At 54.7% G+C, this 24,313-nt stretch overlaps 1 protein-coding gene across 2 annotated transcripts; it reads left to right on the forward strand.

Annotated features, from left to right (window-relative positions):
* Positions 1–1,983: 1,983 nt before the first annotated feature.
* On the forward strand, positions 1,984–24,137 carry SARDH (sarcosine dehydrogenase). Of its 2 annotated transcripts, none has more exons than XM_088065742.1 (22): positions 1,984–2,166; positions 2,238–2,345; positions 2,991–3,288; positions 3,924–4,102; positions 4,560–4,739; positions 5,082–5,205; positions 5,392–5,492; positions 6,592–6,696; positions 7,082–7,211; positions 9,179–9,265; positions 9,381–9,471; positions 11,204–11,345; positions 12,858–12,941; positions 13,556–13,669; positions 14,179–14,317; positions 14,840–14,953; positions 16,742–16,889; positions 17,369–17,462; positions 21,586–21,748; positions 21,992–22,160; positions 22,619–22,754; positions 23,653–24,137. In XM_088065742.1, exons 3-22 carry the CDS (start codon positions 2,997–2,999, stop codon positions 23,776–23,778), a joined length of 2,718 nt encoding a protein of 905 aa, XP_087921868.1. In that variant the 5' UTR covers positions 1,984–2,166; positions 2,238–2,345; positions 2,991–2,996; the 3' UTR covers positions 23,779–24,137. The 2 variants fall into 2 exon arrangements, with proteins under 2 accessions (XP_087921868.1, XP_005529273.2); XM_005529216.3 differs by having other exon boundaries at positions 2,241–2,345.
* Positions 24,138–24,313: the final 176 nt, after the last annotated feature.

The following is a 24,313-nucleotide window of genomic DNA, read 5'->3' on the forward strand; positions in this document are numbered from 1 at the left end:
ATTCTGCCCTGCCTCTGGGGACATCCCTGCCAGCCCAGGGCTGGGGACATCACTCCTGTGGGGAGTGGCTGTGGCTGGCAGGTGTGTCCCTCCTCAGTGGCTTCACTCGGCTTCCTGCCAAAATCTTCTCCTGGGGCTTGCTCCAATGCAGGGTCTGCCAGCTCAGGAATAAATGGGGCATTGATCCAGCTTGCCCAGCCATGGCCAGGTGCAGTAACCAGAGCAGGAACAGCATTCCAGGGGCATTAACAGGAGAATGATTCCAGCCAGCGCAGCTGGCTCCAGCCCTGTGCAGCCCCTGGCCTGTCCCAGGACTGGGGGGACACTCCAGGCACGGGGTCTTATTTATTACTCTGATTTTCCCCCAGCAAGGGCAGCTGCTGACAAAATCCCCCGTGAGCAAACACGGTGTGGAGTGGCTGTGTTTGCTGGCTGCCCTCTGCCAGCAGCAGCTTCTGTCCCGGTGGAACAGCCACCTCCCCTGGCCCCTTGAGCCCCGTGGCCACCAGCCAGAGTGTGGCCACCTCCCTGTGCCCCTCTGGGGGTGAGCTCACCCGGCCCAGCCTGGGGCATCACAAAAACAGGGTCCAAATGGCTGCACCATCAGCTGGGGAAACTGAGGCAGGGGGTGGCCAAGAGGAGAGCTCAGGACAGCTCTGCCCAGCAGGACTCTGAGATCTGGGTGCTTTTGGTTCAGGGTCAGGTGCTGCTGCTGGTGTTGCCCAGACTGAGGTTGTGGGGCAGACTGAGCCCACAGCTCTGATGAGGTGGCAGAGGAAATGTTGACAGTCTGCAGCACGCCTGGCTGGCTCAGCCCTGCATTAACCACGTTTGCTGTGACCTAGAAAACTCCAGCTGGTGCCTGAACCACGGCGCTGCTCAATTTTAGAATTAACTTAAAAATTACAGGGGGAGATGGAGCTGTGCACGCTCCCTCCACGCTGGACTGACCATCCCAAAAAATAACCCCCCTCATTCCTGCTCTGGAGTTACATCAGGGCTCAGAGGGGCTGCAGGAGCTGCCACTTCCCTCTCTGTCCATCCTGAGCTTGGTGAAGGACTCAGGCTGCTGAAGTGGACTTGGGCTTGTATTGTATTGTGTATTGTAGGTCTGGTCTAAGCCAAAGGTCATATTTATAATTTGGACATGCTGATGAAATGGTTCTGTCAAACAGAAACACCCCACTGCAAACAGGAGTTTAGACTTGTTTGCAGCTCTGTGGTTATTCTGAGCAATTTAGTCCATGGGGAAGCCTGAATGAATTGGGACTCTCTGTGTAAAACTGAGAAACTGGTTTTGTCTTTGGGAGAAGGAGTTAAAATGCTGCTGGAGACAGGGGATAAAGGTGGAATAAGGGAACCCCTCGGCTCCTGTTCAAACCCTTCCCAAACTGGGGGAGTTTGGATGCACACTGGGTACCACAGGGTGTCCAGCAGGCAGGAGCAGAGGGTTTGGGTACTGAGGAGCAGAAAAGAGGCACTTCCACTTAAGCTGGATGCTTAAAGGCCCCCAGAAAACCATCCCATGGCTGCTCAGAGCTCTGCAGGGGTGGGTGATGCTGTCTGGGGGACCATGATGCTGCTGGGACCCCAATCCCTCCCAGCCACCAGCCAAACCCTGACTCCACCCCGGCTTGTGCTGCTCTGAGATACCAGCACGAGGCCCTGCAGCAGAACTTCTGTATCCTGCCCAAACAGGCTCTAATTCCAGGGGTGAGCCCTGAGCTGAAGGAACAACAAACCTTCAGGTTTAGAGATCTAAATCAAGCCCTTATTTTAATACCCAACTCAAATTTAATTTTTTTTTTTAATTTTCTTTTTTGGTGTTGCCACCTTCACTTTGAGCTCTCGGGTCTGGCTTAGGAGAGGTGTAAATTTTAACTCTGTTCTCTGACTGGAGCCGATGGGAACTGCAGCAGGAGGGTCAGATGGTGCCTTTCCTCGCCGTGTTTGCTCTCTGGCATTCAGCTGACAGCTCCAGCCAGCACTGAGCCAGCCAGGGAGGCTGCGAGTCCCCCTGGCTCCAGCTGGGCTGTTTGTTCTCTGCTGGGCACCAAGCCGGGGAGAAAAGCAGCGTTTTCCTGCCTGTTTTAAATTTCTCTACTCTGCTGGACGTTTTGTCTTGCTTGGGAAGCAGCAGAGCCACGAGAAGGGTGACAAAGGGAGGTGAGTCCCTCTTTTCTATCTGCTCAGGCTGGCTCCGCTCGCCTCCAAGTGCTGGTTAATATTTTTTGCAGCAGGGGCCAAGGGGACGGAAGAGGAGGAGGAGAAGGAGAGCATCAGAGGAAGGCAGGGGGCCCCACCACATCCCAGCAGGGAAAGCCAGCCCAGAGCGAGCCTTGCTGGTGAGTGGTGCCTGGTGGGAATGTGCCATGGGCTGTCACAGGAATTCCGAGTGGGAGTCTGAAGCTTGGGGGGACAGTGAGGAGACAGTGGGGGGACACAGTGGGTGCTCTGGTGGCTGTGTGGCAGCACGCAGGGGGTCTCAGTGGGGTGATCCCCAGGGCAGACCCAGGCCGTGGTTGTGGTTTGTGTACAGGGGTCTGTGTTGGCCCCACCGCACTCCTCGTGTGCACCCAAAATCTGTTCCAGGAGCAAATCCCAAGCTGTGTCCTCAGCCAGGACCCACACAGTGTTCACAGGCAGGATCTGTCCCCGTTTCTCCCCCAGCAGCCATTACCCCACCCTCTGATAAGGAGCAGAACTGGCACCTTCTCTGTGCTCAAACAGCTCCTGTGTTTCCCCAGTGGGGGCAAAAAAGTGGGGTGAGGGTCACCGTGCCCTGGGAATTCCCAAACCCCTTTGTTAAGGGGGTGCCTCTGGAGGGTGTTTGGGAGCACACACACACATTTCCCTGCCGGACAGGGATCCCAGCAGCCCACTCAGGGATGTGCCCCAGGGCTCTCCCTCTGCGCAGCATCCAGCGATGGGCGGCGAGGCGAGCAGAGGAGCTGCCCAGGGATGCAGCGAGGCCATTTGGGGATTTGCAGGTGGAGATGTCCTACATGAGCCGTGCCTGGCGGGCAGCAGCCCCCTGGAGAAGTCCCCGGCCCTTCAGCAGCTCCTCGGGCCCCACGGCCAAGAAGAGCGTCCCGTACCAGAAGACGCTGCAGGCCGAGGGTCCCTGCGAGCCCAGCCGGCCCCCGCCAGCCTCGGCACAGGTGGTGGTGGTGGGTGGGGGCAGCCTGGGCTGCCAGACCACCTATCACCTGGCCAAAATGGGGCTCAGGGACGTGGTGCTGCTGGAGAGGGACCGCCTGACGTCGGGCACCACCTGGCACACGGCAGGTGAGCGGCAGGGCACGCTTTGGGCACTGCCCCGGGTGGCCAGAGGGATGCTGGTGGGTTGGGATGTGCTGTTGGGGATGGGTCCATTGTCCAGGCTGCATTCGGGTATGCTGGAGAGCTTGGGCTGTAAATGCTGAGAATTTCTGGTTTTCCTTCTCCCATCATTTTTTTTAGACGTCTCTCAAATTTCCTTCCCCCCCCCCGCAGGAATCATGTGCCTGCAGGAAAAGGAAACACTTTATTTCCACAGCTCCCCCCCACTTTTTAAAGCCACTTTTCTTCGGCAGGGAGGCAGGCTAGATAAACTTTTTTTTTTTCTTTCTGCTTTCGGCGGTCCATCCACTTTCCCCCATTCATTTAACACCCAAAAAGAACAGAAAACGATGGTTTGTAGCATTCCCACAAATCCACGAGATGGAGCACGAGCCCCGCAGGACACTTGGGGACACAGGACCCCCGCAGGGTGACACGGGACACTTGGGGACACAGGACCCCCGCAGGGTGACACGGGACACTTGGGGACACAGGACCCCCGCAGGGTGACACAGGACACTTGGGGACCCCCTCTGCATCCCGCTCCGGGCGATGGAGAGGTGACAGAGCATCAGTGCCACCCTGTGCGTGTCCCCCCGCAGGTCTCCTGTGGCAGCTGCGTCCCAGCGATGTGGAAGTGGAGCTGCTGGCACACACGAGGGATGTGGTCAGCCGGGATCTGCCGGCCGAGACCGGGCTGCACACGGGCTGGCTGGAGAACGGGGGGCTCTTCATCGCCTCCAACAAGCAGCGCCTGGATGAGTACAAAAGGCTCATGTCGGTAGGGAGGAGCCCTGGGGAGTGTCCCCCGGCAGGGTGGGCTGCGGGAGGGGGTGTTTTTGTGGAGCCCCCAGCTCTCTGAATGAATCCCTCGCTGCTTTCCCACCTGGAGAGCAGCAAGTGGCCCTTCCAGGGCAGCCTCCTGACTTGCATAAGGGAGCCATGATCCGTCAAACTCCTCCAAAGCTGGCCAAATTAAATCCAGCCTCAGATTTTTGACTGTTTAAATGGAGCTAGCATAGTTTTCCCCATTGTGCAGCATCATTTTTCAAGCTGCACAGGCAGCTTGAATTCGAAAATAGGGCCATATTTGCTGAAATCTGAGCATCACCCCGTGCTGGATTTGGGGTTTGGGAGATCAACGCATCCTGGGATTCTCCGGCTCCTGCTCCTTCAGCAGCAAGTGATGAACAGAGCTTTTGTTCCTTACCTGAGCTGGTTTTCCTGTGCCTTGGCAGCTGGGGAAGGTGTATGGTGTGGAGTCCCACGTGCTGACCCCGTCACAGACCAAGGACCTGTACCCTCTGATGAACATTAATGACCTCTATGGCACCCTGTACGTCCCCAAGGATGGCACCATGGACCCCGCTGGCACCTGCTCCACTCTCGCCAGAGCAGCAACTGCCAGAGGCGCTACGGTACTTCTTAATTAGTAATTTACTCATTAATGCCTGCTGGTTTCATCCTCTGCCTTCCTCACCTTCTCCTTCCCCACTGTGGAGGAGCTGCTCCTGCAGATTTGGGTCTTTCCCAAGAAGGGTGTTGTCCTCTTGGTTGGGTCACAGTGACAAAGCTGGCAGGAATCCTGAGATCCAGAGAAAACAGCGGGTGGGAAAAAAGACCTTTAGGAGCAAGACAGCACTCAGAACGCTGCCTGGGTTCATTTTTCCCAGATTTGGGGGTGGCATGTCAGGTGAGGTGGGTTTTCCCCCTGCCCTGGTGACCCTGCTGTGACTCTGCCACCCTTCCTCTGCCACCAGATCATCGAGAACTGCCCAGTCACGGGCATCCAGGTGAGAACTGATGATTTTGGGGTGAAGAAGGTGCATGCAGTGGAGACAGCCCACGGGACCATCCAGACCCCCTGTGTGGTGAACTGTGCAGGTACGGGGGACAGGGCACAGGGGAAGGCGTGGGACGAGCAGCCACAGCTCACAGGTGGCTTTGCTCCCTCCTCCTCCCAGGAGGAAATCCTGCATCAGCCCTTGTCCCTTGTGTGGCTGTCCCCTGCAGCTGTGTGGGGGTGTGGGGGATGGAGGGGAGCTCAGCACAGGTTTGTTGTCTCTGCAGGAGTGTGGGCACGAGCCCTGGGCCGGCTGGCAGGCGTGCACGTGCCGCTGGTGGCCATGCACCACGCCTATGTGGTAACCGAGCGCATCGAGGGCATCCAGGTCAGTCCTGTGCAGCTGAAACTCGGCTCCTCTGCTCTGGGGAACAAGGCTGCAGAGGCAGAAAGACCCCTGCCCCTTTCAGGGACCCCCCAGACCTGGGGGACCCTCCTCATTCCTGCCAAGCCAGGCTCTGCTCTCTGGGGCGTGCACACACCCTCAGCAGGGCTGTCAGACCACCCCGAACAGAGTCAGATTTAATATTTAACGAGGTTACAGCTGCCAGGATAATTAGTTTTTCCTCAGGATCTCTGGGTTTGGTGTCTGATAGCAGCATTCATAAAGATCCCAGCCCCTTTGTGAGCCAGCCCCAGTCCTGGCAGGCAGAGGTGGAGCTCTCCAAGCGTTTCTAAACTGCCCCAATAAATCTGTTCCTGCCATCTGGCTGTGAAGAACTGCTCAGGAGTAGAAGGAGGCATCATTCTCTCAGGCCCCAGCTCTCTGAGGGTGACACATTAATTAGTTTCCAGCCTGCTGACACAGTCTGTGCCTGACCTTTCAGCACAAGGTGCCTCGTTGTAAAAGGTGCCGTGGTCCATGATTGCATTTCTGTCCCAGTAACTGCTCTGTGCCGTTCACAGCGAGAAAACCTTCAGAGGAGAGGCTGCAGCTCGGTGCCTCCTGCTCAATCCACTTAATTCCACTTGTCAACACGGGTTGCAGTAGGCCCTACACCGATTCTTCAGTGTTATCTAAATGTTTCCCCATCCATTATTCACAAGAACAAATCCCTCATTCTTCATGCACTGCTGCCTGCGTGTCGAGCTCCTGCATCCTCCTGCAGAGGCGGGTGGCAGAGGAGTGATGATTCCTGAGCTAGGATCAACCACAGGGGCTGCTCCCTGTCCCCAGGACACCCCTGAGTGTTGCTCAGGTGTCTGTGTAAGCTGCTCTGCCCATGGTTCAGCCAGGTTAGCCAATGCTTTCCTCTTGGTGCCCAAATTTCGGTGCTGAGGGAGCACCCCTGGAGCCACTTCATGTCCCATCCTTGCCAGGTCCCTGCTGCAGGTGCCTGCCCTGGAGCTCGCTGGCTGCCCTAGGGGTGTGTCCCCATGGCTCTTGGCCTCCTCTGACCCCTGCACTCCCCCTCCCCATTTTTCAGAACATGCCAAACGTTCGTGATCACGACGCCTCGGTCTATCTCCGTCTCCAAGGCGATGCCCTTTCCGTGGGTGGATATGAGTCAAACCCCATCTTCTGGGAGGAGGTGAGTGGAGCTGGGAGGTTTTCTGGGGGAATGAGGCAGGTTTCCAGGGAAGCCACCTCAGAGGAGTGAACATTCAGCCCCCGCATTTGGCAGGTACCAACCGCTGGTGGCTGCTGGGGAAAGCAGAGGGGAGCATCTCCCCTTTGGGGCCATCTGTGGCACGGATATGCAGTGCAGAGGGAACAGGAGAGACAGAAGCTGCTGTGCCCTTCCCTCTATCCTTAATTCAGACTTCAGATTTGTCTGGGTTGTTCAAGAAAATCCCAAAATCCCAAAGATTCAATGCAGCCTCGATTTATCTTCTCCGAGGCTGCCAGAGATGAGGCGGCCTCAGACCATCAGCCATCCTCTGCTCTGTGCCCTGATTCCTGTTTCTCACCTTCAGGTATCTGAAAAATTTGCTTTTGGCCTCTTTGACCTGGACTGGGATGTTTTCATGCAGCACATCGAAGGTGCTGTCAACAGAGTGCCAGTTCTGGAGAAAACAGGAATTAAATCCACCGTCTGCGGGCCAGGTAGCGTGGCTGTGACAACTGTGGTGACCACTGTGGTGACCACTGTGGTGCCTGGGCTCTTCTGCAGATCCTGCTGGAGCCAAAGGGAAACTTTATAACCTGGGGAGAAGAAAAATTCTGAATGCAGAGACACTGCTGCTGGTCTGGCTGCAGTGATGGCATCTTCCAAGGGGTGGCATTCCAGGCCTAGCCTGGGTGGAGAAATAGAATCACACATTCAGAGGCTCACAGAATGGTTTGGCTGGGGAGGGATCTTCAAAGATTATCTAATTCCAGCTCCACTGCCATGGGCAGGGACACATTCCACTATCCCAGTCTGCTCCAATCTCCATCCAACCTGGCCTTGGACACTCCCAGGGATGGGGCAGCCACAGCTTCTCTGGGCACCCTGTGCCAGGGCCTCCTCACCCTTGTTGTAAATAACTTCTAATTTCTTACAATCTTACAGATTTCTTATAATCTCAATTATTCCTCTTTCTGTTTAAAACCATTTTCCTGGGGAGCTGATTGCCTTGGTCCAGTCTGGGAGTGAATGGATTTTCAGCTGATGTTGTGGCTGCTGGACTGGAAATTTAAGGGGCAGATTTTTTTAAGCAGTGGCTGTTATTCTACCCAGTGTTATCTTCTAAAATTATTTTTACTGCTTGCTCCTGGTCTAGTGATGTTAGATTTACCCAGATTTACATCCTAGGCTGTCTGGTGTGGAGTTAGAGCCATCCCTGCAGTGGCAGCTGGAGGTGGTGCCAGACATTGAGCCCAAGCCTTGCACATTTGGTTTGGCCTTAAAATCCACTTAAAATTCACTAAAATATCAACTGTAATTGTGCTGAGGCACTTGGAGGGAAACTCTTTGGGTTGTATGAGGGGAAAATAGAGCACAGCTCGTGCCCTGCAGCAGATCAAACATGACTTGCACGAGGTGGAGACCTTGGCCCTGGGTCCAGTGGTTTGATTGCACTGTGGTGTGAGCAGAGCAGAGCTGGCTGCTGGCAGATGAATGTCTCCTCTTTGTAGTACAAAAATGTCATTTTCCAAGGCTCAGCTCTCCTCCTTTTCTCCTTCTTAGTTGAAAGCAGCAGCCTGTGGCAGCTGAGTCATTCTGGGCTGAAGCAAATGGCAAAGGCTTTGTCCCCTCTGCTGTGGTCACTGTGCCAAGGTCCCTGGAGCCCTCATCACCTGTCCCAGGGCAAAGTCAGCCCTGCTGGCAGGGGAGCTGCTCTGGCTGTTGCTCCATTAACTCCCTGAGTTTGCAGCCTGGAATATCTGTGCAGGGATATCGGCGTGTGAGGAGCTGCTCCTGCCTTCTCTGGAGCACTGGGATCAGGGGAAACAAACTGGGCGTTGCTAAGACCACACTGAACCCAGTTTTCCCTCTCTCCTTTTACATGGATGGATGCATGGATGGATGGATGGACCACCATCAAACAGGGAGGAGGATTGCACACCTCTGTCAGGGGCTTTGCTTTCCTCCCTGGTGAGGATTTGTAGAGGGATTTCCACAGCTGATGGGCACTGGCAGCAGGAGACTTTATGAGCACAGGAGAGACATCCCCAGCCCTCCCTCAGCTGAACCAAGTGACTCGAAGTGCTGGAATTTCCCAGCAGGAATTGAGGAAGGTGGAATACACCATCGGGAAATAGGGCCCAGATGTTAAAATGGCAACAAACAGATGAGTGAAGACCCTTTAACTGGAGGGTTGGGAAGGCAAAAAGAGCCCTCCCAGTGCCTCATGCACCTTCTCTTGGGGAATTCATTTTGCTTCCCAAATTTTCAGCCTAACTCCAGAAACCTGTGCTGGGCAGTGCTTGGTGTTGGTCCAGTTCTGGCCCCACTGACCTCTCTGGCAGCAGGACGAGGTCAGGAGAGGAGGCTGCAGGAAAGCAGTTTGTAAAGTGTGTGATATGTCCCCAAAGTGTGTGATCCCCACGTCCTGGCTTTGCTGGTACATCCCCTCTCTATTTTCCAGAGTCATTCACAGCCGACCACAAACCACTCATGGGAGAAGCTCCGGAAGTCCGAGGGTTCTTCCTCGGCTGCGGCTTCAACAGCGCTGGTAAGTGAGACCTGAAGGGGTCATACCCTGCTGGCATTGGATCCCAGGCAGATCCTGGTGTTCCACAGCCAGGCTTGGCCTCCTGGCCTTGTCTGCATCCTCCCCTGCTCCCCAGGGATGATGCTGGGAGGTGGCTGCGGCAGGGAATTGGCTCACTGGATCATCCACGGCCGGCCGGAGAAGGACATGTACGGCTACGACATCAGGCAAGTCACCCTGACTGCCCCAGCTCCCTTCACGGGCATCCCTCATCCCTGGTGCTCCTTGGGGATGCTTTCAAGGCAGGGCTGGAATCGGGGATGGGTGTCCAGGCAGCGGCTGTGTCCCTCCAAGGAGCTGGAGCCAATTACACACAGTGGCTTTAATGAATGTGCGCATGGGGTTTGTCTCATTTGCCTCGTTCCACTCCCACACAAACAACTTCCATCAGACACAAGGAGATGGCCATGATGGGGAAGGACTGGGTAATTACATTTGGGTTTTGTTGTTCAATTAGTGCCATGCCTAATCCTCTAAGTTAATAATGGGGGGGATGATTTCAACAGCACAAAGATCAGCTCAGCCCACCTCTGCAGCACCACCCAGGCTGGGAGCTGTGGCTGTGCAGATGTTGGCTCAGTAATTGCTTTTGATTTGCTTGATTGGCTTTGATTGGGTTTGGGCTTTCTTACAGGGCTGTTGTGACAGCAATCACCTTTTTGGGGACAAAGCTTTGAAAATCTCATGTCACTTTAGTGGCCAAGCTGGTAAATGCCATGCTGGAGTGGGCTGTGGGAGTGAAGGGCCTGCAGAGATCGGGGGAGATCCCTCCAGCTGCCCCCTTTCCACCAGCTGGGCTGGGGATGGGGATGGAGAGATGGAGAAATGCCAGGCTGGGCACGGGGTTGGCACCAGCACAGCCCCCCTGGCCTGCACCAAGGGACCCCAGCCCTGTTCAGAGCAGCCAGGGGTTTTCCACCCAAACATCTCCCATGTCCCATGTGCCCTGTCATCAAGCTGTCAGTCCCATTCCCTCCTTTTGCTGACAATTACCAAGCTCCTCTTTAAATAACTCCCTTTTCCTCACATTTCAATATTTATCCTCTCAGAACATTTGCTTGTAAATATTTCATCTGGCAGCTGTTGCCCGCTTGCTGCTGTCAAAACTTCAGCTCACTGGTGATGGGGCAGCCAGGGCTGCTGGTGACATGCCATGTGTCACCTTCTGCCAGCAGAAGAGGCAGCTGCTCTCACAACTCTTGGGGAACATCACTTGTGTTCCTTGCAGGGCTCAGCCCCATGCCCTGCTTCTCCTCTGCACCTACCCAGCAAGGAGGGAAGCTGAAAGTATAATTTTGAAAGTCCCTAGAAATGGCATTTTGTCTTTCATGCCCTGCCTGGTTCCCTTTCTCCATCCCTGGGAAAGGTGCCACTTGTGCCCCAGGCTGGTCCCTGTGAGTTACACGTCTCTGGGATTAACAAGCTGACTGTGGGCTGAGCTGGCACATTCCTTCAAGGAGATTTTCTGTTTGAAAGATGAAAATACTTCAAGTGAATTGAAAATAATTTGGGGTTTATTTATATTTCAGCCTGGGGAGAACTGAGTGAAAAATATAAGGAATATCCAGGGCTCACTCACTCATCAGAGCTGTGTGTGCCCTGAGCCTGGTCCCCTGTTGAACTGGGGCAGAATTATCCTCAAGTTTCATTTTATTTTTCCATTTCCCCTCCTCAGCAGGGCTGTCCTCTGTTCCCAGTTGCTCTGGGGTGGGGCTGGGAGCTCAGTGGGGGCTGCAGTTCTGATGGTCAGCATGGCCAGCACTGAGCCCTGCTGGGCTCCTCCCTTCCTGGAGCACAGAGAGCAATTTTACACCAGCAGCTGCATCTACACCTGGGTCTGGTCAAGAAGGCCATGAGCTGGTGGGCTCATCCAGATGTTGCCATCTCCCTGCCTTCCAGGAGGTTCCACCACTCCCTGACCGACAACAACCGCTGGATCAAGGAGCGCAGCCACGAGTCCTACGCCAAGAACTATTCCGTCGTCTTCCCCCACGATGAGCCCCTGGCAGGACGAAATGTGAGGAAGGACCCCCTGCACGAGGTGAGGACAGGACACAGGCTGGCCTTCACAGCAGCAGAAAGGAGTTCACAAGGAGTGGCCACGGCTGTGTGTTGTTCCCCAAAACCTCTGTGCTCCCATCCATCCATCCTGGGGAGATCCCTGCCAGGTGCCAAAGCTCACTGTGAGGGTTCTGGGGTCATGGGCAGTTTAATGGTAGAAAGCCTGAGAATTCCCATGATATTTAACTCAGCAGATATGGATTGAGAACCTGGTGATGATCACTGGGCAAGGGAAAAGAGGAGATGAGAGCTCTGAGGCTGAGTCCATCCCAGGGGCAGGGGCATCCCATCTGAGAGGGCTGAGGATGCTGGATGCTCACAGGAATCTCCTGTCCCTGTTCACCATGTCCTGCTTACAATTCAGCAGCAGTTTCTCCCCAGAACAACGTCTCCCAGTGTGGAGTGAGGCTGGGGCACAAGGAGGGGTGTGGAAAGAGGGATGTGCCTCTGTGGAGGCAGTTGTGCCAGCACCTCCTAAGAGGTTTTGCTCCCTGGAGCCACCAGCCAGGGCTCCGTCCTCCTTCAGCCCCTTCTTCACTCACATATCCATGGGTGAACACCCTCAAGATGCAGCACTTGAGAGAAAACCAATTCCCAGCTGCACCAGCAGCTCAGAACCCCCCAGATTCCTCGAGACACTCAGCGTGACCCAGCACCAGAGCCTCACCCCCTGCCAGCCCCAGCCCCAGTCCTGGCAAAGCCACATTTCCCAAGCCCATTCCTGCTTCTCTGTGATTGGCATCACACCATTCCTCTTCCAACTGGAGGGCAGAGGCTCAAGCAGTAAAACAGACACCCCTGCCCACCAGCCCCCGGTGTTTGGTTGACAGCTCAGTTGTTTTCTGTCACTGAGGATGCAATTTATTTTTTAAGAGCACATCTAAAAAGCGATGCCCACTTGACTGACAGGCTGGTATTTATCCATGCATCCCCAGAACATGTGCTGTGTTTTATAAATAGGCACTGAATGATTTCTGAGATGTTCAACAAAATCTATTATTTTCCAAACTCAGGCTCCAAACAAAAATGTCTTAATGGATCACTAATTAATTGCGTGCAGAGAGATTTTCCTGAGAGCACAGAGGAGGGATGAGAAGGTTGCCATATAAATATTAAATATTGTTATGTAATTACTCTGTAAACATGGTGGGGAATCTTTCTCTCTGCATATAGCAGCTCTTGGTCAGTAATTAGGGCACCCTAGTGCAGGTTTTGCTGGGGTGCACATCCAGGCTGTGGCTCTGCCCTTTGACTACCCTTGAGGAAAATATCCTGCCTGAGGGGGACAAAAATCAGGCAATTCTTAGGTTTGACATTGTTTTAAAAGACAAACTGCAGGGCTGATTTTGGCTGTTGATAGCCAAAGCCAAGGGGTCATAAGTCTGGTCTTGAGCCCACATCTTCACTCGAGGAGGGCAGCCTGAGTGCTGCTCAAAAAGCTGTGGAAGGGCTTTTTTAGGAAAAGCTATTTGTTGCCATTTCTTCTGCGTAGGAGCTGCTGCGACAGGGCTGTGTTTTCCAGGAGAGACATGGCTGGGAGAGACCCGGCTGGTTCAGCCCTGGGGGAACAGCCCCGGTAAGAACACCCAGGGTTTGGGGAGGTCTTCAGCCTGGAGAGACCAGCTGTGGCAGGACCCATCACCATGGGCAGGGATTTTGGGGTGGGGGTCCATCACTGAGGGCTGGGATGTCAAGGTGGGGATCCATCACTGAGGGTTGGGATGTTGGGATGGGGATCCATCACTGAGGGCTGAGATATCACGGTGAGGATCCATCACTGAGAGTTGGGATGTTGGAGTGAGGCTCCACCCCTGAGGGCTGGGATGTCGGGGTGAGGATCCATCAATGAGGGCTGGGATGTCGGGGTGAGGATCCATCACTGAGGGCTGGGATGTCGGGGTGAGGATCCATCACTGAGGGCTGGGATGTCGGGGTGAGGATCCATCACTGAGGGTTGGGATGTTGGGATGGGGATCCATCACTGAGGGCTGGGATGTCAGGGTGAGGATCCATCCACATGGACAGGGATGTTGGGGTGGGACCCCATCCCAGTGCTGAGCAGGGATGCCAGGGTGGGGACCCACCACCACAGCCATCTCTCCAGGAGTGGGGTGAATATGACAAGGAGTCTTTTGGCTTCAGCCTCAGATCCTCTTCCTCCCTGTCCCCGTGCTCCCACCTCTCCCCCAGGTCCTGGATTACGATTACTACGGTGCCTACGGCCACGAGCGCCACAGGGACTACACCTACAACCGCCTGCTCGGGGACGAGTACACCTTCGACTTCCCCCCTCACCACCACATCGTGAGTGACAGCCCATCCTGCCCTGCCAAAACTCCCAGGGAGCTGGGGGACTTGGAGGCAGCAGAACCTGTGCCCTGTCACTGCTTTGGGGAGACTCAGTGATGCTCAGAGGGAGGCGAAGCTCCAAAGCAGCGAAAAATGTCCCAAAAATATTAATGGAAATGTGTAGCCCATGCTCAGGAAACCTCAGGAGAGAGGCCATGGGAGCTATAATGCTGCTTTCCTAAAGTGTTGAGACCAGCTTGGAGGAAAAAATTCAATTTGATAAAATTTGGGTGTTATTAATGATAACTGTCACTGAGTTACTGAGGTGAGGAATGGGATCAAGGGCTGGGGATGGCCTGTCAGGCTCACTCCAGAAAATACCTGATTCTTTCAGGAGCATTTTGAAGCCTTTAAAGGCACCAGGTGAGCGTCCTGGTATCATTCCCCATTACATAAATGGTTTAATTTGTGTTTCCCTTTGTGGGCTGAGAGCTCAGCCTCAGCCGTGTTTGCTTTAATTGCAGATCAGGAATGAATGTTTAACGTGCAGGAATGCCCTGGCTCTCTTCAACATGTCTTATTTTGGGAAATTCTACCTGGTTGGACCTGATGCTACAAAAGCAGCAGACTGGCTGTTCAGTGCTGATGTGAGCAAGGCTCCAGGTACAGGCTCAGCTCCTCGTTTTGCTGGAGAAGTCTCACCCCAGAACCACCCAGGGGGAACCCAGACTGGCTTTTCCTTTCAGTGCTGCCTCTGCAGAGGGTATGAGAAGTGTGTGGGAGAGGCTGCTCTCCCTGTCCTCACCACAGTCTGGATTCTGCCTCATTTACACAGGGGCTCAGTGCTCTGAGCTGGGGGATGAAGGAGGGAGGTTTCCCTCTGGCTCCAGCTGTGGCTCACATCTGGAGGTGCCATGGGTGCTGAAGTAAATCAAGCACAGCCTTGCCAGCTGCGGTTTGTTGTCCTCTTTTCCGAGGCTAAGAAGCAGCTTGTGGCATTTCTAAGGATGCAAGTTCAGCTCCTTACACAGGAAAGGGGGGAAAAAAAAATCATCGTTCCTTTCCCCCTGCTGGTGCTGTGAGCCGCAGGGTGGGTGAGGACAAAGCCAGGAGGATGATTTCATGATGACAGGGACACATTTTCCTGTGCTCCATGATGGGCAGCGGTGCCCGTGTGTCCCGCAGGCTCCACCGTGTACACCTGCATGCTGAACCAGCAGGGTGGTGTGGAGAGCGACCTGACCGTCAGCAGGATCAGCCCTGGGGCCCAGGGCTCGCCCCTGGCCCCTGCTTTTGAAGGTAAAACCCAAACCCTGGGGATGCTCTGCCTGTGTCCACCCTCCCACAGTTGAATTCCCAGGCTCTCCCGCTGCCTTTTCGGCCGTGTCAGTGCACACAAAGACTTTTCCAGTCCTGGGCAGGTTTGTTCCAGCAGCTCGGGGCTGCAGGCACAGGGCTGATTGCATTTTCCTAATGGCAGCCACCTGTCTTTTTCCACCTCTATCCTTCGGTCCCTGTAACCTGATTATGGCCCCAGTCCCCGGGGCTCAGCGCTGTTATTGGGTTTGTCCAGCCCTGGCTGGCGCCTCTGACCTCTGTCCGAGTCCTTATCAGCTGCAATGAAGGGGATTGAAAGGCAGCAGAGCAGCCCTGGGGGCAGAAATGGCATTAGGCAGCTGTGGAGGAGGAGGATGCTGAGCTCAGGCCTGGCCTGGCACTGGGTGTGCACTGGGTGTGCACTGGGTGTTCACAGAGTGTTCACTGGGTGTTCACTGGGTGTGCACAGGGTGTTCACAGGGTGTTCACCGGGTGTGCACTGGGTGTGCACTGGGTGTTCACAGGGTGTACACAGGATATGCACAGGGTGTGCACTGGGTGTGCACAGGGTGTGCACTGGGTGTTCACTGGGTGTGCACAGGGTGTTCACAGGGTGTGCACTGGGTGTTCACAGAGTGTTCACAGGGTGTTCACAGGGTGTGCACTGGGTGTGCACTGGGTGTTCACAGGGTGTGCACTGGGTGTGCACTGGGTGTCACAGGGTGTGCACTGGGTGTGTACTGGGTGTTCACAGGGTGTGTACTGGGTGTTCACAGGGTGTGCACAGGATATGCACAGGGTGTGCACAGGGTGTTCAGTGGGTGTGCACAGGGTGTTCACAGGGTGTGCACTGGGTGTTCACTGGGTGTGCACTGGGTGTGCACTGGGTGTTCACAGGGTGTTCACAGGGTGTTCACCGGGTGTACACAGGATATGCACAGGGTGTTCACAGGGTGTTCAGTGGGTGTGCACTGGGTGTCACAGGGTGTCACAGAGCCCTGGCCCCACGCTGTGTCACTCCAGCCGTGCCATGGGGCAATCTCACCATGTTCATCCTAGCAGTGTGGGGGATTTTTCCCTCCCTTGTGGGAGAATCCTTCTCCCCTCCTGTCTGGGCCACTGGCACAGGAAGCAGGGTGGAACTGGCTGGCAGAGCTGCAGGCTTTGTCGGGCGCTGGAGGAGTTTAATCACAGCAAAGTCTATTTTTCCAATTACAGTAGGTGGCTGCACTTATTATGACAGAATACCAGTGAGCAATTTCATAGTGGCAGGAAAGACAGAGGGAAGATTGATTGCATATTAATCAGCTCTCAAACACCATCCCTGGGGATTTTTCCACCCATGATTACTGAGGAGATGAAATTCTTCCTTGCATGCAGTACAATTCCCACACTGTTTATGGGCTGGTCACTGTAGCATTCTCTGCTTCCACCTGTAGCTCCTTCCACCCTTGGTCTGTTCTGTACTGGGACAAAAGTGCAGATGCTTTTGCTGCTGGTCTCAAGGAGTTTTTTCTTGTGATGCTCACAGACTTTCACTGTTAAGGGTCATTTGGTTTTCACTGTGCTGAGCCCCACAAAAAGCAGAGTGCCAAAGCCTTCCCTAATCCCACTACTCTTTAACCCATCCCCCCCACCCCTTTATTGGCAGTCCCCACCCAGGGCTGGGCAAGCTGGAGAGGCTCAGGGCTGCCCTGGAGGCTCTGCAGAGCAGAACCAGCCCAGCCCAGCACTCTCAGCTCTGAAAGGCTGCCCGGGGCTGTGTTCCAGGGGATGGATACTACCTGGCTATCGGTGGGGCTGTGGCTCAGCACAACTGGTCCCACATCACCACCGTGCTGCAGGACATGAAATTCCAGTGCAAACTCCTCGACTGCTCGGAGGAGCTGGGCATGATGAGCATCCAGGGCCCTCTGAGGTGATCAGTGTGGGCTCCTCCCTGCAACCTGACCGTGGAGAGGTGGAGGGGAGGATGCAGGGATGGAGGGAGGGATGCAGGGATGGAGGGAGGGATGCAGGGATGGAAGGAGGGATGCAGGGATGGAAGGAGAGATGTAGGGATGGAGAGAGGGATGCAGGGATGGAGGGAGGGTTGCAGGGATGGAAGGAGGGATGCAGGGATGGAGAGAGGGACTCAGGGGTGGAGGGAGGTTTGCCTCAGGTGCAGGTCCCTGTGTTGGGCAGGGGTCAGTGTGAGCCCCATGATGACAAGTGCTGATCTGGCTGGGGTATCACTCCATTTTCCATGGAACTGAAATTTCTTCTGAGGTTCCCACCTCAGCTCCTCTTTGGAGTGAGAAGTCTGTCTTGCCAGCAAGATGAGGGGGCAAGTTTTGGGAATAACCCTCAAGGCAGGCTGAGTCCCCTCACTGCTCCCATTTTGCTGTTTCCCCACAGCCGTGCTGTTCTCCAAGAAGTGCTTGACACTGACCTCAGCAACGAGGCCTTCCCCTTCTCCACACACAAGATCACCACGGCTGCAGGATGCAAGGTAGGAAGGGACCACTCCAAAATGGAGTTCTGGGCTCTGTGCACCCACCAGCCAAGCAGAGAATCCCAGACTGGTTTGGGTTGGCAGGGACCTGAAAGATCCTCTTGTTCCACCCCCTGCCATGGGCAGGGACACGTTCCACCATCGCAGGTTGCTCCAAGCCCATCCAACCTGGCTCTGGAAGCTTCCAGGAATGGGGCAGCCACAGCCACTCTGGGCAAACTGTGCCATCCCCCTCTGTTAGGAATGTGTCTGCCTCCGCTTTATTGCAGAGAGGTTTTGATGTGGTTTTTGTAGGAAAAGGCAAAAACCCAGAGTGAGAGAAGTGTGTTTCCCTCCCTGACTGCCTGCCAGGTGCCATCCTGCCCTCCCAGCCCTCCCAGCAGTGTCACACCACTGAGCTTGGGGAAGGGACAAGATGATTCATGGCTTTGCAGCGATGCTAGCGGAATGTGAGATACCTCCGTGGATTAGGGAGAGCACTGGGGGTGAGATCTACCTAACACTCCAGACACTTTCTATTTCCTCCTCCTCATAACAAAAATGGGGACAATTTAATGCCAATCTTGTCAGGTACTGGCAGTAGGGACTGGGCAGCCTGGGAGCTGCTGTGTTTGATCACAGGAGAAGCCTGACAGCCCTAAGCTTCCTATACAGGCACAGATCATCCTGCTTCTGCCCAGGCTTCAGGGCTCACACATGCCCTGAAGCTGTTGATTGAGCCTGCTTGAAACACCCTAAATAGAAGAGTCGGTGGCCATGAAGTGTCATTTTTCTCAAAGGAGAAATGTCCTGAGAAAACCTGCTGCTGGCAAGTTTGGCTATTGGGAAAAAGCTTTTGCAAGGTTTCCCAGAGAAACTCTGGTTTCTCAGTGATGTTTGTCCCATGTGAAATATTCCTATGGCTGCAAAAACACTTTGAAGAGAGGGTGGAATTTGTACCCTCTCCTTTCCATGGCAAACTTGGGCAGGCCAGAGCATCCCTCTGCTGCTGGATGAGCTGGCTGGGAGGAGGAACCGTGCCCAGAACTCACTCTGGCTCTTTGGTGCCTGGTGGGGGATGAAGGAGGTGAAGGTGAAGCAGTAAATCTCATAAAAGGCAGCAGGAGAGCCAGGAGCCTGCAGCAGGCTGGATGTTAAAGAAATCAGGTTAAGCCACGTGCAGCCACTTTTCATTCAGAATTAAAATGGCTTTAATTCGACTGCAGCTGCCTGCTGAAGGGATTGCTGCTAAATCAAATTAGAGCGTCTTGATTTGCGAGCAAGAACCTGGCCAGGCCTTAAGGTGGTTTAACTGAGACACAGACTTTGCCCAAGTCAGATTAATCTCCAATCATTGCCATCAATGCACCCTGGGCTTTGGGTGCTCAACAATTCAACCCACGGTGAGTTCAGTGTCCCTTGGAGGGGAACCACGGCCTGGGGGACTTCAAAGCCAATCCACAGGTGCAGGTTGTCCAAAGTGCTGGATTTCAGTCTCCATTAATCCTCCCCACACCCTTCCTTGTCAGCCTGTAGCAGACTGATATCATCTTGTAATAATCTGCTTATCCCCTGGGAAAGGTGTAGAAATGTTCCTGTCTCCACGGGCACGATGAGTTTATTTGCATTTCACTTCAAGTTTGTTATAAATAATCCACTCCTTCAAGGAAGATAGAGCTGGCAGAAGTTTTGTGGATTCTTTGGTGGGTAAATTCCCTGATGGACAGGGAAAAGATCTCCTGCCTGAGGGCTGTGGGCTGGGAGGGGACTCCCTGCCTGCTGCCAGGGCCACCCTTCAGGAGGTCTCCTTTCTCCCACTGGACAATGAACACCAGGGATCCCAACCCATGCTAGAATTAGAGTGGGAGGATTTCTCAGGGCAGCAGGCTGAAGCCTTTGATGATATAATCACTTTCCAGGGGGATTAAACTGAACCCAGCATCTTAAAAAAGTTATCACCAAGATTTGCCTGCATTAACTCAGTAGTTGAACAAAATCAGCTGGAGTCAAAGGAGAGTTCCAGCCGAGTTAACGACTCTGGAAATTATAGATTGGTTTGTGAGTTTATATATAGAGTCTCTCATTGTATGGAACAGCAGAGAAAGGTCCCCCTTTGAATCTCACTGCTGGAGACAGAGGAAAATTCAGGTTTTCATTGTCCACAATACCTAGAATGCTTTTGAATTGCTTCAGAAAAACCCAGAAATTGATATTTCACAGCTCCAGCTGAAAGACCTGTTCCTATGGGAATCCAGCAGAGCTGCTGGGTCCAGGCCTTAGCATTCCCCTCTGTGGTGGGATGTGAATCCTGCCTGGGCTTCACACACGTGGGGACAACCCCAACCCCTCCCTGTGCTGAGCTGGTCACTGACACCCCAGTTTTCCAGGGTTACCTGTTTTTTGTGGGGCACAGCTCTTGCTGAGATGCCCATTCCCCAGGTGCTTTGAGAGGAAGTTTTTCCCAGGAGTGCTTTTGATTGTAAAGAGCACTTTAGCTGCAGTCACAGACGGGGTTAATGAGCCAGGAAGTTGCCTGTCAATCCCTGGAGCATCTCCTGCTGCAATGAAGATGGAAGCTGGCATGCAGCAGCCTCATCTCTGCTGTTCCCTAATTAGATGACACCTTTGTGTAGAGGAAAAGGCTTCTCTGAGCCCCTTGTGCCCGTGCTCCTGGGGAAGGGGTTGCCAGCCTTGGTGCCTCGCTGCAGGGCTGTGCCAGGGACCAGGGCAGGGATGGGAGCAGCCTCAAAATAAATTCCCCATCCCAGGTGTTCCTTCCTCCTCCCCACTGCTATTGCAGAGATTAAGGCTTCTTACAAGCTGCCCTAAACTCTGCTTGAGGATGTGATTTTTGTGCTAGGGGAAGCAGGAATGGATTTGGGCTCCCGGCTGTGCCCTCTGGCCAGGCTGGCAGCACAGAGCCCAGGCAGCCCTTGGGCACTCCTGCCTGCTTTGGGCAGCAGCTGCTGGTGTCTATTTGCATTTGTCCCTGTGATTACAGAGAACAGCTGGCACCGCCTCTGCTTGGAATAAGAGCTCAGCAAATGGCAAAAGGCAGCTTCTGCCCCAACCTCACCCAGAGCCAGCATGGCCAGGCCAGCCCCAAGGCCACCAGAACCAGCCTGGAAGTGTGTTCTGAGCTGGAAGTGGCTTTGTCAACAGGACAGATCACAATCCAGAGCAAACCTCTGGAGTTCATCTCTCCCCCAAAGCGAGCTCTGTGTTTGGGGTGGATGTGTATCCAAAGGGATGAACCAGAGGGGCTTTGTGGGCGAGGAAGTGGAGAAATACTCTGGGATGAACCAGAGGGAAGGGCAGCTCAGACTCAAGGTCTGTCTCCAGGGAAGGTGTCTGAGTTGGGCTGGTCCCAGCTGGCCTGGAAAGGAATGGAGACGGTTTCAGAGGGACAGCAGGAGGCTGCAGGCAGGGCTGCCTGGGTGAGAAGCTGGGGGAACACAGGCAGGGCAGCCTGTTCCCTGGGATTGCAGCCAGGCTGCATCCTCGGGAATGAGGCTTCCCTGGAGAAGCACCGAGACCCTGGTGCTGATCTGCCCATTCCTCCTTGGAGCTTCTTGCACTTGGTGTGGAGCTAATCTGTCAGCACAGCTTTGGGACATGGTCTCCATGGGGAAACCTGAGCATTTCCTGGTGGGAGTGGGACATGGGGCAGGACACGGGGCTCAGCCCCTGCCTTTGGGTGCCTCTGCTGTGGGAGCACTGTCCAAGAAGGGAACATCCCTGTGGGAGGGACAGCAGTCATGAAGTGCCCCAAAAGCAGGCCAGTCCTGCTGGGGACCAGCTTTCCTGTCTCAATGGATCAGCAGAGGGAGACAAAAGCTTGGCTGGAGCTGGAGCACCACATTTCACCCCAGCCCTGGAGTCCATAGCCAGAGGATGCTGCCAGCAGCCACCTCTGCCCACTGGCACAAGCGGTAGCCAGGTTTGAGATGTTGTCCAGAGATGAGAAATTCACTCTGACCCTGTCTTTGTGCAGGAAAGGAGAGCACAGAACTGCCTGCCTTCCACCACAAGGTTCCCACAAGGTTCCCAGGCAAAGCTGGCTTTTCCCTGGCATGGCAGTGTGTGGCCTCTCCCAGCCTGCACAGCCCAGCTGCTCAGGGCTGTTTGTGCCCTTTTGCAGGTTCGTGCCATGAGGCTGTCGTTCGTGGGTGAGATGGGCTGGGAGCTGCACGTGCCCAGGGCTGACTGTGTCAAGGTTTACCAGGCAGTGATGCAGGCAGGAGCCCGGCACGGCATCGCCAACGCCGGCTACAGAGCCATCGACAGCCTCAGCATCGAGAAAGGTCCTGCTTCTCCTTCCAGCAGCACTCTCTGCTTTTCCTCCAGAGGGGTAACCAGGGCAAGGAGCTTTGTCTCAGCTTCAGTGTGACTGGAGGTGTGGCAGAGTCTCAGAATGCCGAGAATTCCCCTGGGGGGGCTCCTCTCGAGGGTGTTATATCCAGGGCAGAGAGAACCAAGGGTGTCAGGGGGGCAGGGATGGTGCTCTGTGCAGGGGTCACTTGGTGACCTGTGCTTGCTCCCTGCAGGCTACAGGCACTGGCACGCTGACCTGCGCCCCGATGACACCCCGCTAGAAGCAGGTCTGGCCTTCACCTGCAAGCTCAAGTCCAGCATCCCCTTCCTGGGCCGGGAGGCTGTGGAGGCTCAGAAAGCCAAGGGCATCTTCCGCCGCCTGGTGTGCTTTACCACAGAGGAGTGAGTACTGCTGGATCTGCTCTGCAGAGCTACTGCTGGATCTACATCCCAGCTGCTGGATCTGCTCCGTGCTGCAGCTCCCAGCGCCTGGAGCACCCCTGGGGCAGCACCTGCACCGAGCCCACCCAGCCCTGGGTGCTCACAGGTGCCACACCTGGACACACGTGGGACTGGGTGAGAGCCAGCTCGGTTGCCGGCTCTAATTCCATCCCTATTTTAAATCCCACTGCAAATTCCCTGTTGGATGTTCAATGGGAGCTGCAAGCAGCGTGAGGGGGTTGATCTTGTTTTGCCAGAGCAGCGGGAGGTTTTGCAAATTGGGCTGGAGGGACTTTGGCTTCAGCACGGGGAGGTGAATGAGCCTGTGGGCAGTGGGAGCCCTGGCACGTGGGCTGGCCTGGGGCAGAGCCAGAGCCCTCTGCCCCATGGAGGGGCTTTGCTCTGCCCTTGCCTTGCAGGAAGGTGCCCATGTTCGGCCTGGAGGCGGTCTGGAGGGATGGCAAGGCGGTGGGCCACATCCGCCGGGCAGATTTTGGATTTGCCATTGACAAAACCGTCGCCTACGGCTACATCCGTGACCCTGCAGGGGGCCCGGTGAGTGCAGACCCCTGGCATGGCTGTGCCTCCCTCCCTGCAGTGGCACAAAGCCCTCGCTGTCCCTGGCTGGGAGAAGGGACAGCAGCTCCCTCATGCTTGCCCTGTGCAGCCCAGAGGGGGAGGAATGTCACGGCTCGGTGGCAAAGTGTCACCTACTGTCACTGTGTGAGGTCCATGCATGGCTCAAGTGCCACCTCAGGTGTTAAGTGCAACCAAATATTTAATTGCAGCAGTAAATTAGTTAATGTTGTAGACAACAATGACCAATAGGAGCAGGGCAGGCTCTTAATTAACCCTGGGAGACTCCTGGATAATCAGTCAGGTGCCCTCATTAAGCAGTGTGCTGTGGGAACAGAGGTTGGGGTGACATCTCCAGGGTCCTTGTCTGTGCCAGCCAAGAGCCGTGTGTGCTGTAATTCCTGTTCTTGCTTGCCTTGGCTTTTCATCCTTCATCCCTGCAAGAATCCCAAGGCAAGTGGGTTTGTGGGCCAGTTGTCCCTGGGAACCCACTTTTCTCCCAGTGATGAATGTTTCTCCTCTCCCTTTTCCTTTTCCCTTTTCCCTTTTCCTTTCCCCTTTTCCTTTCCCCTTTTCCTTTCTCCTTTTCCTCTTCCCTTTTCCTCTTCCCTTTCTCCCTTTTCCCTCTCCTTTCTTTTCCCCTTTCCTTTTCCCTTTTTTCTATTGTATACCTCCACAGGGGGAAAAAAGAAACCTAAAACTTTCAAACACTGAAATTTTTTAAAAAAAAACCAGGGTGCTTTTACCAGTTCTCTTCCTCCTTTCTTGGGATGGCAGAGCCGGGTTTTCTGCAGAGAGCAGATGTGTGGAGCTTGCCCAGGGATGGAGCTGGGATGCTGGCACCTGATGGGGGTTTTTCCATGGCTCTGCCTCACAGGTTTCCCTGGATTTTGTGAAGAGTGGCAGCTACGAGCTGGAGCGGATGGGAGTGACCTTCCCAGCCCAGGCTCACACCAAGTCCCCGTTTGACCCCGACAACAAACGCGTGAAGGGCTTTTACTGAGTGGCTGCTGAGAGGGAGAGGAGCTGCTGCCTGAATTCCTGCCCCATGGGCCCAGCTGGGGTCAGCTGCCAGAGCAACTGCTCTGCCTGGAACTTGGCAAGTCAATGTGGGTCGAATTAGAGAGGAGGAAGAGATCCCAAGAAGTCCAAAGACTCTGATGCTCTATTTCCCAAGCGAAGCGGTGCCACTGCAGCAATAATTGTTTCCCATGGGTTAATTGGCCTGCAAACAGTGTTTGGTCTCACTGCATATGAAATGACTTTGCTGGAAACTCTTTCCCCCCAAATGTAGTTTTATGCTGCCTGGAAATGAATTTTTTTTAAACTAAGTCTGCTGTTAATACAGCTGGAGCCTCCAAACTTGCTGTTCCTCTGGTCCCTTGCTGCGTCTGTCCCCACTCCCATGGGTGTCACCTCGTCCTGGCTGTGCCCTGGGGACTCTGCTGGGGTGGGGGCAGAGGAGGGAAGGGGCAGGAGTTCAGGGTCATTGCCCAGGCTCACGCTGTGGGTTCTTCTCTGCTGTTCGTGATTGTGTG

This window comes from Pseudopodoces humilis, chromosome 22 (assembly GCF_049639895.1).
Source record: "Pseudopodoces humilis isolate 2021_Gansu_Grassland_sample_001 chromosome 22, ASM4963989v1, whole genome shotgun sequence".
Classification (NCBI taxonomy): domain Eukaryota; kingdom Metazoa; phylum Chordata; class Aves; order Passeriformes; family Paridae; genus Pseudopodoces; species Pseudopodoces humilis.

What these genes read in the sequence shown, in the direction of transcription:
- SARDH (XM_088065742.1), top strand. Translation starts at nt 2,997, where the DNA reads ATGTCCTACATGAGCCGTGCCTGGCGGGCAGCAGCCCCCTGGAGAAGT. An exon ending in ATCCACCGTCTGCGGGCCAG is followed by an intron (nt 7,212 to 9,178) that starts GTAGCGTGGCTG and finishes TCTATTTTCCAG; the next exon opens with AGTCATTCACAGCCGACCAC. An exon ending in ATGTACGGCTACGACATCAG is followed by an intron (nt 9,472 to 11,203) that starts GCAAGTCACCCT and finishes CCTGCCTTCCAG; the next exon opens with GAGGTTCCACCACTCCCTGA.